The sequence below is a fragment of the Thamnophis elegans genome, chromosome 1 (genome assembly GCF_009769535.1).
Source record: "Thamnophis elegans isolate rThaEle1 chromosome 1, rThaEle1.pri, whole genome shotgun sequence".
In the NCBI taxonomy this organism is placed as follows: domain Eukaryota; kingdom Metazoa; phylum Chordata; class Lepidosauria; order Squamata; family Colubridae; genus Thamnophis; species Thamnophis elegans.
The window spans coordinates 76,150,385-76,169,254 of NC_045541.1; the positions used below are offsets into that span (position 1 = coordinate 76,150,385).

General features: G+C 41.5%; 1 protein-coding gene across 1 annotated transcript in view; it reads right to left on the minus strand.

Annotated features, from left to right (window-relative positions):
* Positions 1-18,870, minus strand: part of LOC116505453 — a 36,048-nt gene extending 17,178 nt beyond the window's left edge. Inside the window, exons 1-7 of the mRNA XM_032212687.1 lie at positions 18,765-18,870; positions 12,930-13,041; positions 10,555-10,720; positions 7,935-8,130; positions 5,728-5,995; positions 4,327-5,053; positions 71-210 (exon numbers count right to left, since the gene is read on the minus strand). Of these exons, the coding sequence (XP_032068578.1) occupies positions 71-210; positions 4,327-5,053; positions 5,728-5,995; positions 7,935-8,130; positions 10,555-10,720; positions 12,930-12,952 (1,520 nt within the window). The 5' untranslated portion in view covers positions 12,953-13,041; positions 18,765-18,870. The remainder of the gene's footprint in view (positions 1-70; positions 211-4,326; positions 5,054-5,727; positions 5,996-7,934; positions 8,131-10,554; positions 10,721-12,929; positions 13,042-18,764) is intronic.

The window sequence follows — 18,870 nt, forward strand, 5'->3', positions numbered from 1 at the left end:
GTAGATTTGCAGCTAATGCAAAATACTTTATTTATAAATAAGCCGATTGTCTAGATCAGGGCCCTCCAACCTTTTGGGCACTAGGGACCAGATCCATGAACAGAGGCTTTTCTGCGAATTGGCATGAGCGTGGTTTCCCATGCATCCCGTGGATGGGGCTTTGTTTGTTTGCATGGCCCGGTTTCTGGCACGAGGCAGCCCAATGCAGATCTATGGTTATTGAGATATTGAGAATGTTATGTTTTCCTTGTTAAGAATTAAATTCAAATACTTGCTTGTCCAGCATAAGCTACATATACTGAGTCACAAGTAATACCACTTTGTAGTCTATGTACAACTTTTATTCAGTTTGGGTAATTTGTTACTGTTTTTTGAGTCAAGAAAGCATGTTGTACAATTCTAATTTCTGTCTTGCAGTTGGATTCACATCAGCAGAACTATTTTCCCAATATGTTGATTGTTAGCCTCACTCTGTAGTGTTTAAGATGTTTTTAGAAGCTGATACCCAAATTGCACATTACTATGTGTATTTGAAAATACCATACTCCCCCTCAGGAGGATCATCTCCAAGCTCATTTATTTGGATTCCACAATCTTGACACATCACAGTCCCTATCCCATCAAGAAGAATCTTTGTGTGTGTCAGAACCTCTCCATTAGATAATTAGGAAAGAAAGACCACGAGTCTCCATGTGTGGAAAGCAAGTGTACTTTTACTAATTATAAATGATTAAAGGCATAGCGCAGCGAAATCTGAATATTTAGGCACGAAAGCAATTGATATATAGAATAGCCCATTCCCCTTCCCTTGGCATCACAGTTACAGTCCAATCATAATTCTCCCAAGTGTCAGGTGTGAGATAACTTCAAAAGGCATCACGAAGATGGAATGTCGGTGCCGTTAATCCTGGCGGGAAACTCCCACGCATGTGTAGTCTGATCAGCAGCTGAACTCCAGAACCTTCCTCCAGCACAATGAGTAACCCCTCCCAAATACCATGCCCTCCCTCCCCGTTTCATGGCAGCCGAAGCAACAGCAAAGCAGAGGCTGACATCCGGCCGTCCCCCGGAAAAAGGCAGTCAGGCCTGGAGAACGAGAAAACACAAACAGACAAAGAACAAAACACAGAAGAGAAAAGAGGGGGGGGGGGAGAAAAAGTCAAGGCTTGTCAGGATAAGCAGAATAAAACTGCCGAAGCAGCCGGGGGACACGAACATGGGACTTGTCAACCCATTCAGTATGAGATGGAGGAAAATGCTTCCAAGCCACTAAGTACTGGATTCGATTACGCCGCCGTCGAGAGTCCAGTATCTCACGAACTTCAAAATGACGTTCACCGTCAACCAACAGGGGGGCAGGCGGAGGGTCGACAGGCGACGTAAAGCAGAAACATGAACAGGGTTAATGAGGTTAATGTGGAACACGGGATGAACACGGTTGAGATGCTTGGGCAGCTGCAAACGAACCGAAACAGGATTGATGATCTTGATGATGGCAAATGGACCCACGTACTTAGGTCCCAATTTCTTCGACTTTTGCGTAGTTTGAAGGAACTTTGTGGACAAATAAACCAGGTCACCCTCCCTGTACTGATAAGGTTGCGCAGGCCTCTTATCTGCTTGTTTCTTATGAGCACGATGTGCAGCATCCAAAGTAGCAAGAGTCAAAGGCCAAACATGGCTCAGACGTTCGCTCCAATCAGCGACGGAAGAAACTTGTGGTTGTTCACGAGGAAGTTCAGGAATAGGAACAAAATCCTGACCAAAAACAACATGAAAAGGAGTGAAACCAGTGCTGCTATGGACAGAATTATTGTAGGCCACCTCAGCGTACGGTAGCAAGTCCACCCAATCATCTTGCTGATAATTGATGAAACAACGTAAATATTGTTCCAAAACAGAATTAGTCCTCTCACAAGCCCCATTAGTCTGAGGATGGTGGGCGGAGCTTAGTCCCTGGGCGGAGCCAATGCGTTTAAGAAATTCCTTCCAGAAAGCAGAAATGAACTGGACACCCCTATCGGAAATGATGCGATCAGGCACCCCATGCAAACGGTAAATGTGGGAAATGAAAAGTTTAGCCAGTGCCTTTGCAGAAGGAATCTTGTGGAATAAAATGAACTTGTTTTGAAAATAAGTCCGTAACCACCCAAATGACGGTGTGCCCCTGGCTCTCAGGAAGTTCGACAATGAAGTCCATCGAAATCTCCTTCCAAGGGGTGACAGGGCGGGCCACTGATTGAAGTAGGCCTTGTGGCTTTCCAGGTGGCCGTTTAGCGGCTGCACAGACCGGACAACTGGCAACATAAAGTTCAATGTCCTTTTTCAAAGAGGGCCACCAAAACTGTCTCTTCACCAGGTGTAATGTTTTTACAAATCCAAAGTGACCCGCTAACTTAGAATCGTGAGCTCGTTGGAGGACGACGAGACGAAGAGAGGCTGGGACGTAAAACTTGGCTCCGATCCACGGTAAATCGTCCCTCATGGTGCACTCATCCTGATGCTGCTGGAACCAGTCATCCTGGGGAAGGGCCCGTTTGAGATCAGAAAGAAAATCCTGAGGCACCTCCACTTTCGAGCGTGCCTGCTGGCAAGTGACCACTGGATGTGGGAACGACAGGCTGAACAATACTCAGTTTAGAGCGGTTGTATTGAGGGAGTCTGGACAAAGCATCAGCCATGAAATTCTTCCCCCCAGGGATGTACTTGAGTGTGAAGTTGAAACGGTTGAAATGTTGGGCCCAGCGCATCTGCTTAGGGGACAGGCGGCGTGGAGTCCTCAAAGCTTCCAAATTTTTGTGGTCAGTCCACACCTCAAAAGGGTGTTTAGCGCCCTCTAGAAAGTGGCGCCACGTGGCCAGGGCCCAGCGCACTGCAAATGCTTCCTTTTCCCAAACAGCCCAACATCTTTCAGTGTCTGTGAGCTTGCGGGAGGTGTAAGCGCAAGGTTGCAAATTACCTTGGTCGTTGGATTGAAGCAAGACGGCCCCAACAGCCACGTCATTGGCATCAGCTTGGACGACGAAAGGCTTGTCCATGTCGGGATGCTTCAGAACCGGTTCCGCAGCAAAGAGGCGCTTCAACTTCTCGAAAGCAGTTTGACACTCCATGGTCCAATCCAGTGGCTTGCTAGGCTTAGGTTTAGGCCCACCCTTGGACTTCAACAAATTAGTGATAGGAAGCGCAATTTTAGCAAAAGAAGGAATGAACTGATGGTAAAATTAGCAAAACCCAGTTTTGCAGTTGCCTGCGTGTCCGGGGTGCTTCCCACTCAGTGACCGCCTTCACCTTTCCAGGGTCCATCTCAATGCCAGCGGGGGAGATACGATACCCTAGGTAGTCAATCTTCGCCTGATGAAATTCACACTTGGACAGTTTGGCATACAGTTCAGTGGCCCTGAGTTTTTTCAAGACAGTGCGGACCAAAGCGACGTGTTCGTCATAAGTCTGAGTGTAAATAAGGATATCGTCCAAATATACGATAACGCCTTTGTAAAGGTGGTCATGCAAGATCTCATTAATTAATTGCATGAAAACTGCAGGCGCCCCCTGCAGGCCAAAGGGCATCACTCGGAACTGGAAGCAGCCGAGGGGGCAGTTGAAAGCAGTCTTCCACTCATCCCCCTCCTTTATGCGGACTCTATAGTATGCTTCTCTGAGGTCCAGTTTAGTGAAAATGCGACCCTTCCCCAATTGGGCTAACATGTCCTTCATTAACGGCAACGGGTAGAGGTTTTGGGCCGAGATCCCATTCAGATTCTTGAAATTAACACACAGTCTCAGGAAGCCATCCTTCTTTTCCCTGAATAATACGGGTGCAGCTACTTTGGGTCGTGCTGGCTCGATGAAACCCCTTTCCAAATTTTTATCAATGAATTTTCTCATTTCCTCCATCTCTCTAGGGGACATGGAATATATTTGGGGCTTTGGAAGCTTGACACCGGGCAAAATGTCGATGGAGCAATCAGTAGGTCTGTGGGGCGGAAGTTTATCGGAAGATTCTTCACTAAAAACTCCTCTCAGGTCCCAATACACTTTAGGAATCTTTTCCTCTCCTTCAATTCTCTCCTGCCCTCTGGCGGCCAAAGCGGAGCTGCAGCTAACAGGCTCCGGGGAAACGCCCTTCCCTTCTGGAGGCGTCCTTGTGCGAATGCGCAACCATCCCTCCCTCCAATTTATGCGAGGGTTCCATTTTCAAAGCCAGGGGAGGCCTAAAATGAGGGGCCTGTCCATTCCAGGAGCCACAATAAAAGAAATTAATTCTATGTGGGTGCCCATTTTCATCTCAAGAGGTTCAGTATAGAAGTGGGCTGGGCCACCCCCTGCTATGGACCCATCTATTTGGCAAAAGACAATAGGGGTTTTCAAAGTTTTTAACTTGAGGCCTAGTTTCTCCACCATTGCAGGATTGATCATACATCGGGAACAACCCGAGTCAAGGAGGGCGGGAAGCTGCTCTGACACCCCATCGGGTGGAACCCTTAATTCTATCGGGATCAGCATGGGGCCTTTGTTTGAACTCACCCAGCGAGACAAGGCGTCGTCCTCGGAGTCATCAGAGGAGCTGGTGGAAGCTTCAGCTTCTCCCTCCACGTTTTGCATGAACCGTGGGGGGGAGATGGCGTCCGCAGCGAAAGCAGCTTCTTTCTTTTTCTTGTCCGGGGCCTTGCTTGTCTTCCCTTCCCTCTTGGCAGGGGGTGGGGCAGTTGCGGGGAGTTTAGTGCGGCACTCCGGAGCGCGGTGGCCCCCCCCTTCCATAACGGAAACAAGTGAGCGGTTTGGATGTGCCTGCGGAGCTTCCCTTTCTTTCACCCCTGATGCGGGGAGGGGCCCTTTGAGTTGGCGGGGTGATTTTTCTTCTCTCTCTCCCTCTCTCTCTCTCTCCTCTTTTGCACGTTGCAGTCTAATCAAATCAAGCTCAATGTCTGCTGCAGTTTCATACCAAGCGGTAACGCGCTTGGGGAGGTGTCGATTCACACATTGTTGATAAATGTCTTCATTCAATCCTAATGCGAATTTGTCTAGAAGCTCCTTTTCTGGGGATAAAGATAATCTGTCCCCACCCGAATGATGAATGAATGTTGTTTACTATTTTACTTCTATGTATTGTTTTGTGTTTATTGTCTGTACCCTCCCTTCCCCATTTTATGTAAGCCGCCCTGAGTCCCCTCAGGGAAAAGGGCGGCCTATAAATATTAATAAAATCACTAAAAAAAAAAAAAATCACTAAAATCACTCTTGAGACCACCCTTTCATATAAGCAGACAGGTGTTGAAACTCCTGAATATACTGAGAGACCGGTCTATCCCCCTGTCTGAGGGTCATAAACTTCAGGGGGTCATCAAATCTTCTCTTAAACGCAGTCATAAACGCATCAAAATCTCTCAGGAGGGGGGAGTTGCTTTGGTGTAGACTTAAGCACCATTCGGCCGCCTCCTCTTCCAATGCAAGCAACACCATTTGGACTTTTAGGTCATCCGATTCTAATTCGGGGCCATAAATTTCCATAAAGTTATAAACTTGCATAATGAAGAGGCCCAGTTTTTTTGGATTCCCGTCAAATTTCACAGTTAAGGGAGGGATTTTTGCCATTCTCCGTCTTCTAGGGGGGCCCCCAGCTCTGGCAACTGCTCTGGCTGGGGGGGGGGGGGAGAAGCGGTTTCTGGGTTAGTTTGCTCCCATCCCCCCACGGCCTCTTCACCCTCCCCGAATCTTTGCATAGAGTACCTTTGTTCAAAGTCCTCCGTTTGAACTCTTTCTCGGGGCCTTCGTTCGGGCAAGATCTCCAGCATCCCAACTTGCGCTGTCCTCCTTTTGTCCCACAGACAAGGACGAACGGGGGGGGGGATCGCAGGGGCCGCTATTTTCAACTCAGCCATTCCCTCAGTTAATGATGAATCAGCGGATTCCTTTTCAATGTCTTCATCGCTTGCGTGCAAAGACGTTGTCTTCGTTTCTTCTTGAAAGGGCACCTCCCCTGAAAGTTTGAAATCTCCTGGTGGGGTGCAAGTGAGATTTCGCTTACTGTCAGCACCTCTCCATTAGATAATTAGGAAAGAAAGACCACAAGTCTCCATGTGTGGAAAGCAAGTGTACTTTTACTAATTATAAATGATTAAAGGCATAGCGCAGCGAAATCTGAATATTTAGGCACGAAAGCAATTGATATATATAATAGCCCATTCCCCTCCCCTTGGCATCACAGTTACAGTCCAATCATAATTCTCCCAAGTGTCAGGTGCGAGATAACTTCAAAAGGAATCACGAAGATGGAATGTCGGTGCCATTAGTCCTGGCGGGAAACTCCCACGCATGCGTAGTCCGATCAGCAGCTGAACTCCAGAACCTTCCTCCAGCACAATGAGTAACCCCTCCCAAATACCATGCCCTCCCTCCCCGTTTCATGGCAGCCGAAGCAACAGCAAAGCAGAGGCTGACAGTGTGACAAAGACAAGCAAGCTATGAAGTTGGTTCACTCTCTTAGTTCATTCCAGCCCGAAACATACTATCTTAATTAACACTTACTAAACTGAAATGTACTTATTGCACATTGCCTAATAATTGGTAATCCTTGTTCAAAAATCCAATGCTGTACCACTGCAATTTTTTCATATATGAAATGATTCTAGAAACTTGAAGTACTTTAAGATGCAGTTGCTGGTCTATGATGTATGCAGATGTTGCTATTGCAATTAAATTCCCTAAAATAAGGCTTGGCAAAGTTAGCTTGGAATAATACAGGTAATCCTCAAGATATGGCAGATCATTTAGTGCCTGTTCAAAGTTAAAACAGACTTCCCAAAAGCCACCTATGACCATGATTTGAAGACAAGAATTTTACAAGTTATCTCATCTTTAGCACTTATGAACGACTGGGTGGCTTCTAATTTTGTAGAGATGCGGCAGCATGCACACCTATCTTCCCCACCCATCCTTGCCCTGCCAGGACTGCTTTCTCCCCATTAAACCCCTAACAATGCCTCACCTTCTGGAGATCTGCAGAATTCAGTGTTATGGCAAACTAACCTAAGCAAAGCAGCATTTCCCCTGCCTTTTGCCTTTCTGCATGGCCTCTTTAATTCAAAACAGAATTATGAGCTACAGTTTGTGTTTTGCAGTTTGTATATTTCCTGGTGAAAAAAGTTTTAAAAGGAAAGGGGGGGGGGAACAGGAGCATGGTGCAGTGAGACAGAGGCAGACAGTGAAGAGTTAATTGTTAAAGCGCAATACAGAGGGAGCTGCTTTGCCTTCTTTGCAACCTGACCTTGAAGGCAAAGCTGCTCTTCCCTTTGCATTGCCCTTCTAACACTTAACCCTTCATTGCCCCCTTCCTTTTAAAACTTTTTCACCAGGAAATACAGAAACTGTGAAGCAAAAACTCTGGCTCATTATCCTGTTTTGAGTTAAAGAGGCCATGCAGAAAGGCAGAAAAAATGCTGCTTTGCTGAGGTCAGTTTGCAAATGTCTGCTCCATGGGGCCAGTAAGTTCTCCAGATCTCTGAAAGTGTAAGCAAGGGATTGTGAGGGATGGAGATGGCTGTGGGAACCCCAAGGAAATGAAGCAGAGCATGGGGGTATCTCAGGGGGTAATGGAGGCTCTGGAAGACCCAAGGCAAGCATCCCTGAGGCACCCCATACACATTTAACCACCCCTGCATTCACCCCTACGTTGTTTAATGTATACATTGGGCTGATCCAGGATGGGGACTCATTCATTTAAGAGTTTCAATTAACTTCCTCTCACTTTACAATTAAAATGGATAGGCTCAATAACTGTCATAAGTTTAAAGATTACCTGTATGGATATCCACCATTTATTTTTAAATGATATCCTTTCAAAACCTCAGACTTTTAATTTTTCTCATCATTTCCTATACACAGGAAATGAATCCCTCGCTATCTCTACGCTGAAAATATAACATAAGAACTCTTACTTGTACCAGAAGAGGTATTAGCTGTTGAATCAGTTTTTGGTTTCAGGGGGATGATTCTGTATTCGCGAAAGTCAGGTTCATTTGACACCAGTACTTCAAATCTCTTTGTACTGTTCAGGGCATAGCGGAAGTTGCTTTTCCATTTACTGAGAGTTGCTATATCTTCAAAATATTTGTTGCTATATATAGCCCATGCCTTTTATATGAAAACACAAAAAAGAGATTAAAATGTAAACACAAAAGATAGCTCTCCATTCAATAAAAAGTCAGGTCCCACCTTGTCTAATTCCTGATTCAACTAATCAGGAATAGGGTAATCAGAATCTAATAAAAAAGCAAATAGTCCAAAACTTTATGAAAGGTAAAGATGTACTGAACAGGTAACTAGAGATGTTATTTCATTGTGTAGTTTTTCATGTAGAGCTTCTTCAAATTTTGTGCCCTTTCTAATGTGTGTTAGAGATGCAAGTTTTCAAAAATGCAAGTATCCAGCATCTGGAGAATGCCACATTGGGGAAGTCTACTCTTATTACCTTTGCTAAGCTAAAAGAGGTTCTTTTTAGTCACAACCTGTTACTCTTAATAAAAGGTTTTTATTTTGTCATTTACATGAATTTGTGACCTTTATTTAACATTGGTAGTTATAATTTGCAATTTTGGATAGCTTGTTGTGGGAGGCTGAAATCTTCCAACTTAATGGATTCTGACTGGTCAGGAGATACTGATTACAAAAAGTTTTTTGTTTAAAAAAAGTTATTCTTTACAACAAGAGGCAGTTAAAAAACAGAAGATGATGCAACATCGAAGCCACTTAAGAGGTTGCAAAAATTATTTTGGAGGATTATTTAAACAAAATAATTCACTTTATAGAACCATATTCAAAAGATGTCACAAATGAGAAGCAAGATACACAAATTACTCAAAGAAGAAAGGTAATCCAGAGATGCAACCAAAAGCAGAAAGTTATCAAACTATTGAGGCTACAGCACAAGTGTTTGCCAATACAAACGACAACAATAGTTTTGTAACGTAAATCTGACATTAACAGTTCCCACAAAATGATGGGTTAAATTACAAGCCTCCCAGTGCAGTTGAAAGAACTGCAAGTAAATCTACAATCCACAAAGGTACAAGTTTGGGATCTCCACTTCAAAATTGAATTGGAAATTGAAAACGTTAACGCATTTGTTTTAAAAATCATATTTGAGACTCTCTTGAGAAAAAGGGAAGTTTCTATTTATTTGATATATATTCCAAAGAAGCAAAATATTTTATTTTATGTTGACAAGTTGGAGGGAATGACTTAAATTTAGCTAAGCTTATTAGTCAAGATGGATTTTTTGTTGGCTTGATATATATAATTAAAAGAAAATTCCAAAGCACTGCTTTGTGCTTATAAAGTAGATTTGAAAATGGGATGAATAGGTTACTCTTAAGTTTGTACAATCTTATTGAAATTAAACTTGGAAACCTTTTATGTTTAAGAGGAAGAGGGACAGAAAAGGAAGTTTTTAATCTGTCATTTTTCTTCTACATAATGCTTGAATAATTCCTAAGTTTACAAAATACTATTGAACATATGTATCTTAAAAGAAAGTTTAAAAAGATGCATTAGAATTGTTTTAGTTATACAGATGAACTTTCTTAAGAAACATTTAGTTTTAAAATAAATATAAGAGTTTTCTAAGTTTAAAGAATTTGAAAGAGTATGATGATTTTTGTTAATACAGATGATCATAGTTTAGAAAGATTAGTAAATGTAAACAGATATATATATCATTTCTTACAACGGGGGGAAAATGGATTTGGTTAGATGGTGATGTAAACTGTTTTAAACAAGGAGATTTGGTTTGTTTGTATTGGACTATTACTTCGGGGGGGGGGGGGGGTTGAAACAGAAAAGCCTGAAATCTAGGATTTGGTTTGAACATTTAATAATTATAGTTATGGAACTGGCTTGTAATAATTATAGGTAATGTAAAAAGTTGAGGTCATAAATGTATTAATATTTTACTGTGTTGAAAAGAAATGGAAATCAGAATATTTTTTTTCTCCTTTTTTATCCCGCATTCCCTAGTTTTTAATCTTGATTTGCATTGTATTTTATCTTCTAATAAACCTTAATTAAACTTTATTTAAATAAAAGTAATCACATATACTGAGAGAGGCATCTGCTACTCAGAATGGGAGAACTGATGTCAATCTCCACCCATTATAAATAATAGGTGTTTGCTTACGGGCAGTTTCTGGATGCAACTACAATGAGAACAAAGATTAAAATACTTTTTAATTCAGAGATGGTTTTCATTAAACTATCAGATATTATTACCGCCACCCTTTCTCCTTTATCAAAAATAAAAAGGAAGAAATATGCAGCCACAATCGAAAGTCTGGAAGACCAACCTACAATGGAAGTGTCACTTTAGGATGCCTTATGAATTCTTCAAGCTTTCAGAAAAATGCTATGTTAGTTTCTTTCAGCATCAATGAGTCGGCCTGTGAAAGCTTACATCATGATCTATTCAAAATATTAGAAGCTTGCAACAGTTACAGAAGATAGTACTCTGTTTGGCAGGACAAACACATACATATAATCATTTTGAGCAGATGATGTTCATACCATGAAAATCTGACAATCATCTGCCACAAGAGACTTCTTTGCAAAATGCTTCCATCCGATACGAAAGGTTGTGTGGTTCTCATCTGTCCAGTCCAAAACACCCTTGTATCTTCCAATGTTGATCTTTTCAATCAACCAGTCAAAAAACCCAACTTTTTCAGGATCCCTGAGTGAACAAAGAGAAGAACGTTACTTCTTGAAAATTATAGCCCAGATTCCCCACAAGTAAAATGACTTAAGTCCACATGCAGGATGATCTCCAAAATCTCATTACAGACCTTATACAAAACAATAAAACCTCTAATTAAGAAAAAGAAGTGCAGTTTTCATAATAGAGTTTTAAAATAAAGAAGCCAGAATCAAATCCTTTCCCCCTGAACCTCACAAAAATGCATTTTTTTCATGGTATAGCTTGATTTGGATCATTCCTTTCCATTTCAGGTGAATCTGAGCATCACAATATACAGTATAGCAACCTTGTGTAACTTAGTACTTTTTCTCCCTCAAACCAAGCTTAATACGTGATGATGCAACAGACAACATCCATTCTTCTCTTGGTAACAATACAAATATGGTTTGTCACCACTCTGGAATGTTTTTCAACTTTCTTATCTAGTCTGGACTTTCCTGGTTTTCTCACTTGATCCTTATTCCAAAGTTGAAAAATGTCAACAGGCAAACATGGCAGACAATAGCTGTTAGATGTGCTTATTTTGAACTTGTACTTGAACTTGTTTACCTTGTGGATGTTAATTTGCCTGTTCTGCAACATTTATCTATTGCTTGACGGCAGTGAGAGTGTGAATTTGCAGACAAAAGAAGAACAAATCATTAATTTGACACATTAGAGTTGTACAATTGTGAGAGGGATGTTCCCTGAGCAACTGCCAACAATTCGGAAGGAACTGTGTTTTTTCCTAACCTAATCTGTCTGATACTCTACTACCTGTTGTGTACAATCCTTTTCTCCCCTTCAAAGCCAAATAGCTATAGAGCTATAGTACATACCCAGGAATGTTATCATATTTAGATAGATGGAAAATGTTTTTTATATGAGTAACTCCTCCAGAAATAACACAGGTAGTAACTCAAGAGTTTTCTTAATGACTAATAAGTAACCTATACTACACTATTTAGTTAAGCTTATTAGTAAAAATGGATTTTCTATTGATTTGATATATATAATTAAAAGAAAATTCCAATGCACTGCTTTGTGCTTAGAAACCTTTTATGTTTAAGAGGAAGAGGGACAGAAAAGGAAGTTTTTAATCTGTCATTTTTCTTCTACATAATGCTTGAATAATTCCTAAGTTTACAAAATATTATTGAACATATGTATCTTTAAAAAAAGTTTTAAAAGATCCATTAAAATTGTTTTAGTTATACAGATAAACTTTCTTAAAAACATTTAGTTTTAAAATAAATATAAGAGTTTTCTCTCTAAGTTTAAAGAATTTGAAAGAGTATGATGAGGTAGTAACTCAAGAGTTTTCTTAATGGCTAATAAGTAACCTATACTACACTATTACATCAGTGCAGAATTATGGCTGTTGTAAATCCCCCACCCTTTACAGTGTAATGCTCATTGTTTATTCTTCTTTTTGTTCTGAAACCAAACATTTCCAGCTGCTACATAGAAGCACAAGGTGTAAGTTTATCTAGTGATATTACTAGATTACAACACCCACTAACCTGACAGGAAAGTAATACCATTGTGGGAGCTCTAGTCCAAGATACATGGAAAGTACTGGGTTAACCAAGGTTGTAATAATGTGTATGACTCTCTGATTCATCTAAAATAGAACAGACACAATCAACTGTATCTGTAGAGGGAGGGCAAAATTTTAAAAATACATCCCAGTACAAGTGATGTGACTTGCCACCAACCCAGGAGTGTAAATGCAAAATGTCAGAATGTGTTAGATGCTATGCTGAAATATTAAGCTGGCTCACAAGTTTATGATATATTGTGTTCACTTTCTGCCAGCATCTTAAGGTCAGCATGGAATTGTAAAAACTATTATTTTGGTTTTTGTTATTTTATTTATAGGGTTTGATGTGTAAAGTTGAAATTCTAAGCAGATGTACAGGGAAGAAAATGCTATTGAATTTACTTCCAAATGCTTGAATAAAGAAGTCTCAATTTCTTCTTGCTTTGGTGCTTTTTTCCATCCCTCTCAATGTAATTTAGGTCAAAAGCTCTTATTTGCAGAAAAGAAAAGTGCTTGGCTTCACTGACAGATTTATCATACTATTCACTAGCTGAAAAGCAGAGTGTATGAATAAAAGTAAGGATACCCAAACCTACTTTTCCTCTGCATAAACATACATTTTTATTATTGTTTGTTTTACAATTCTACCTCAGGAGCACTCACCCCTTATTTGCTGATGTTGCCATTGTGTAGCTGTCAGGTGAAATATGAAAGAAGTTTCTATTTCTTACACTGAGTAACTTATGGATTAATGGAAGAACCCTCCGAGGAGAACCTGTTCCAAAACAACAACCAGATGATGTAACCCATGTTAATTTCAGGTTTATGAACTTTTATTGCATCATAGTATTACTTCATTACTTCATAGCCAAGTAGGCTTCAAATTCAGCTCCCATATCATGTTCTCAACTTTTATAATACCCTGGGCAGTTTTAGAAATAGAGAAGTCAATCATTTCAGACCAGAATTCAGCAATAAATGTTTGTCATACTATCATGGTAGTCCATTCAAAATAAGCCCACAAAAACTGCAATATCAATTGATTAATTATCAATCATGATTAATTAATAACTAAGCAATATGAAATACCAAGAAGAGATTGCAATATTTAGCTATAAATGCAGGATGCTACAAAACTTGGGCTTTCCCCAGAGAAAGATTGTCTGTGGGTTTGCATACCTCTAATCTCATTTAGGTAGAGCACTCTTAAGCATTCTCTCCATTGGTGCACATGTAGGTAGAGCACTCTTAAGCATTCTCCCCATTGGTGCACATGTATGTGAAATAAAAGGGGATGCGATGGCTCATGGCCTAAGACGCTGAGCTTGTCGATCAGCGATTTGAATCCCTAGCACCATGTAATGGAGTGAGTTCTCGTTGCTTGTCCCAGCTTCTGCCAACCTAGCAGTTTGAAAGCATGTAAAAATGCAAGTAGAAAAAATAGGAACCACCTTTGGTGGGAAAGTAACAACGTTCCATGCACCACCTTCAGCATTTAGTCATGCCAGACACATGACCACAGAGACGTATTTGGACATCGCTGGCTCTTCGGCTTTGAAATATAGATGAGCACCGCCCCCTAGAGTCGGGAATGACTAGCACATATGTGTGAGGGGAACCTTTACTTATGTGAAATAAATTGTCATGAAATAGTTCCTGATGCTACTATATAATAATCTTCCTGTGGTGGTTTTGTGTGTTTATTGAGCCTTGATGCAGGCCTTTAATTGGGTTTTGGCTTTTAATGAATTTCTGTTTTCATTTTGTTTACTGTCCGCAGTGCCCAGAATGGAGATATGGCAGCCATATTCATTGGACAGATAAATAAAACCTGGCACGCCCAGAATGGAGATATGGCAGCCATATTCATTGGACAGATAAATAAAACCTGGCACGCCCAGAATGGAGATATGGCAGCCATATTCATTGGACAGATAAATAAAACCTGGCACGCATCATACTGTAATAGTTAGCTCAGTGAACTAATCAATATGGCAGATTGAACTCATTCAGTTATCACATTCCACCCAGAAAGTGCTCTATCACAATTTCAAGAAGCACACCATAGCTTGGCCACACTTCCTGAAGAAAAGCAATTATGCACCGCCTCCAGATGGAGTAGGGAAATTAAACTTGCTGTCCTTGCCAGTAGTGGTGAAAATTCCTACCTTCTCCAACCATTCACCCATTGAGCCCCCAATTCCCAGATTTCTAAGCCAGCCTATATCATGAAACAGAGTTTTCAAATGATAGGTACTAAATTGGGGTGTTTCAAAGAGGGACCAAAAGTCAAATTAGGGAGTCTCCAAATTACATTGAGGTAATTGGGCTTGGCATCAGATAAGGGTCCAACACTATTGATCAGATCTATGCAGTCTTCATCTAACATGTGATTAGCCCTGAGCCCAAATATTCCCACCTCACACAACGTACATGAATACATGCTTCAAGTGCTTTGCAAAAACTGAGATGTACTTAAGGGCGCATCAGTCAAAACATGTCTTCCTTTAGCTAAATAGATCTGCCTGACCACCAAAATAATCACTGCTGTGTGTTCTCTTTCAGATTTTCAGGGGTGGGGATAGCAGGTGATAAGGATTCAAACATCTCATTTTGTGGGGTAGACTTGCTTGAAACTTACTTTGATGACATAGTAATATGTTGTAAAGATTTTTGTTAAAAAAAATCCCTGCTTTTTAAATGGTGAAATGTTAATTAGGACAATTTCACACTATTTTTAGATTTTGACTGTTCTGACTATATTGCAAGTTTGATTTTCTCAAACTGAAAGTTTATCTCGAAGGAACTGCAGGAGGGAAGAATATAAATATTTAAAGCAATAAATGTACAAAACTTGCCTCAAATAGATGAAAATTCCTATTTGATATGATAGAAACCCATAGTGAAAAGATATTTGTAGTCTCTATGTAACAGACCCACAAGAGTTTTTAAAAGATTTTGCAACTCCTTACAACATTTCTAAATCATTACCCACACGTACTGTATCATTTTACTGTATTCCACAACAAATTTGTGCACCAATGTTCAGCTGATTATATTGTGCACTTGAAAATGACAACAGGTCTTTTGCCCTAAAACAACTGTGTGGCACTTAAGAGTGGTCACAGTCAGTTAAGGAAACTTCACCATCACAAGGTGTGATATGCAAGGGGTAATTTTTGAAAAAAAACTATGTTACAAAAATCCCCAAAGTCTTTTGAAGAACAAACAGTTCTACTTCACCTGCCACCCCTTCTGGTCCAGATCAGAGTTGTTGTTAGTATCAATCACCTGTGACTTGGTCGGGATCAAAAAGCTAAGCTGACCATAAGGTAGGCAAAGGTTTGCACTGTGTACCCCAAAGAAGAGGTCAGCAGCTAGTTGAGCTCCTTTGAACTTAGCCATACAAAATATTTCATAAAGTTGGGAACAGGTTTTGCAGCTAAAGGTCTACCCATTTGTCACAATCTGCTTATTCTTCTCTCCCTTCCTATGCTATTATCTGCTAAGGAGATTAATCACCTCCAACTGCTGATGTTTAGGGGAAAGGGAAAAAAATAAAATTAGGAATCCAGCAAAAAAAAAAAACATCTTGCTACACTTATTCAAACTGTGAACGCAGACATCATCTCCAGCATATTATAATAGTGCCAAAACACACACAGTGCTTGAAACCAGGAGACTGAGAGTCCTAGTCCAGCCCTGGATATACAAACTGGTTGGGTGACTTTGGGCCAGTCACATTCTCCCTCAGCCCAACCCACCATACAGAGTCATTGGTTCAGGAAAAATAACTATTATACATAACTTCATTTGCATGTTGTCATCATATTTCATCATCTCCCTCACTCAACATCAGAAATTACAGAAAGAGAACAAAGGTTGACAATGAAAGCAGGAAATTTCACCTTGTGTTTCAAAGGTATTTCCATACTTAGAGAAACAGAATGGTATGTCAAACTTATGTCATCATGTGACGTATGGGGACATTTCCCCTCTTCATTAAACAGGGCGGGGGCAGGACCTGAGGCAGGTCCCTGGATTACTGGCAGGCAAAAGAGTAGTGCAGCATTTTTCAACCACTGTGCCGCGGCACACTAGTGTGCTGTGACATAATGTAAGGTGTGCCGTGGGAAAAACACCCGCCGGGTGTTTTTGCCTCGGGACTTCTCTGATATCTCTGACATCTCTAACTGTTAAGGGAGGAAGGGCGACAATGAAAGGAGAAGGGAGGGGGAGGACAGCACCCGAACCGTGATAGCAGAGAACCGATACGCTTAAGTCAAATGAGAGGTGCGCGGTACGATTTCGCCCCCCCTCCCCCAAAAAATCGTTTTTAAAATGCGCTTTCTGAATTCGGCCTCTGTTGTCTTGGGAGCCTTCGGGGCGAATTCGCTTAATCTCCCGCCGCTGTGGTGAAACTAAAAGTCGAGGAAAAGCACTTTGTCCCTTTCACCCGAACCAGAGCTAGGGCAAGCCCCGTGGCCGTTGCACACGTGCGCGATCCTATTTTCTCCAGGGGACGACGAGCCCGAGGAAGAGGGAGCCGCGCAAGGGTGGGGCTTGTCATTGCAGGCTCTGGGCTGACCCTGCCTGAGAGCAGCTGCAGCTGCAAGCCAAGAGAAATTGAGAGAGAGGGAATGGCTAGGAGCGGGTCCGGCGGCCAGAAGGGCTAGGAGCGGGTCCGGCGGACTGACAGCCGCGGCGAAAGCAGCCCCCGCTGGCCGGCCCTCGCTTTTGTCTGCTGGGTAGTGAAGGCGGCGGCGGCGGAGAAGGAAGCAGCCCGGCGTCGCTGCTCACCGCGCGCTCCCTCGCTCGCGGCCGGGCTTTGGTCCCGCCTTTCCCGCTCTGTGCATGGGAGAATGTGTGTGTGTGTGTGTGTGTGTGTGTGTGTGTGTGTGTGTGTGTGTGAGAGAGAGAGAGAGAGAGAGAGAGAGAGAGAGAGAGAGAGAGAGAGAGAGAGAGAGAGGGGTAATTCATAAAATCCCTGGGAGGTGACTGGCAGGAGGCGGTCTCTCAGGTAGCCAGGTCCTATTTTTTTGAGCTAAATGTATTTTTCCAGTTTGAATTGGGCATAATCTTTTTTATTGATCCACTGTCAGGAAGAGGGATTATAATTTAAAACAGATGATTTCAGTGGCATCTTTTTTTATTAATTTAAATTTCTTTCCGTTCTCCATACCCATCTTCTTGTATCAAATAATAACTGTGGATTCATTGGTGTTAAGTGTATATGTTTGAAGCAGTGCAGGAAATCTTGAAAACTTATGAATTTCTCTCCCCTCTGTGGCATTAGGCCTTAGTATCTGATTTGCTATATAACACCTTGTGTTATATATAGTCAATATAGGCACAGAGTTAATTTTTTAAAACATTTTCTAATGGTGGTGTGCCTTGTGATTTTTTTCATGAAAAAGTGTGCCTTTGCACAAAAAAGGTTGAAAAACACTGGAGTAGTGTCAGCAGGAGTAACTTACTCACTGATTTTCCTTGTAAGAAGCTGACAGAGTATTGGAAATAATGATTATATGATGACAGCTGGCTGCTGCAGCAGCAATGAAGTGGCCACAACTGCCAAATTTTAACCCCACAATAGTCATAGGTTCTGGATTTTGGATGCATTCTGTAAGTTAGTCCCTCTGCAGTTAGCCCATATGAAGTATGTCAATTCAAAAACTGTTGCATCATTTCAGTGCATCATATGGCAACAATTGAAACAACCAATTGAAGGCTACAAAACAGACTCAAGTGTTTTAGTAGCACAGAAATAGCTTTCCATCAGCTCAAATGCTGGTGAAAATAAACTTAGCAAGCAAAGGCTCCAAAATTCTGTGTCCCCTCCTATATTGGTTGCCAACTTGCTTAATACCCCATCCATATGCACATTACCAGAGAACACATTAAGAGATAACATTAAGTAGGTCTCCTACCAGCATGCAAGAATTTTTGTTGCATGCAATCTGCAGAACTATATAAAGCGATATACTGCAGGATTCTCTCTGCACCATATAGTCGTTTGCTATCACCACTTGCATCTTAAATTCTTTTCCTGGACTGAGGGAACTGCAACAGGGGAAAATCCTGCATAAATCTATTGAGTAACTATTGCCGGGAGCCACCGACGAGCAAATCGCACCCAGTATTTCCTGATCGCAGACAGGTCAAATCTCTACACCTGCGATCTGGGATGGGGGGAGGAGGCGTGGTGGGTCAGGTGAATTAAGATGTCACCTCGGTGTTGCACTCTTTTCGGCTCATATTTGCAAATGCATTTTCAAGAAACTTTTAAAAAATAATTTAATTTGGTAGTTTGAATTTAGTTGAATGAACAAATTGTCACAATTGGACGCTGTATCAGAAAAGCATCTGCAAAAACCTCTTGTTCCAGCAAGACACAGAAAAAGGGAAAATACCCGCCTAGAAGAAGTGGTGTTTTTCTTCTTCAACTACGGCTCAGCTACCACGTAAAGCCACTGCATGAAAATGACAAATCCTTACCTTTTTTTCACTAGCAGAGATCTCCTAGGACAGAAGAGGAGAACGCAGAAACAACAACGAACTTCGGTCCTCTGCATGATGTTTATATTACGAATCGGAGGGCAAG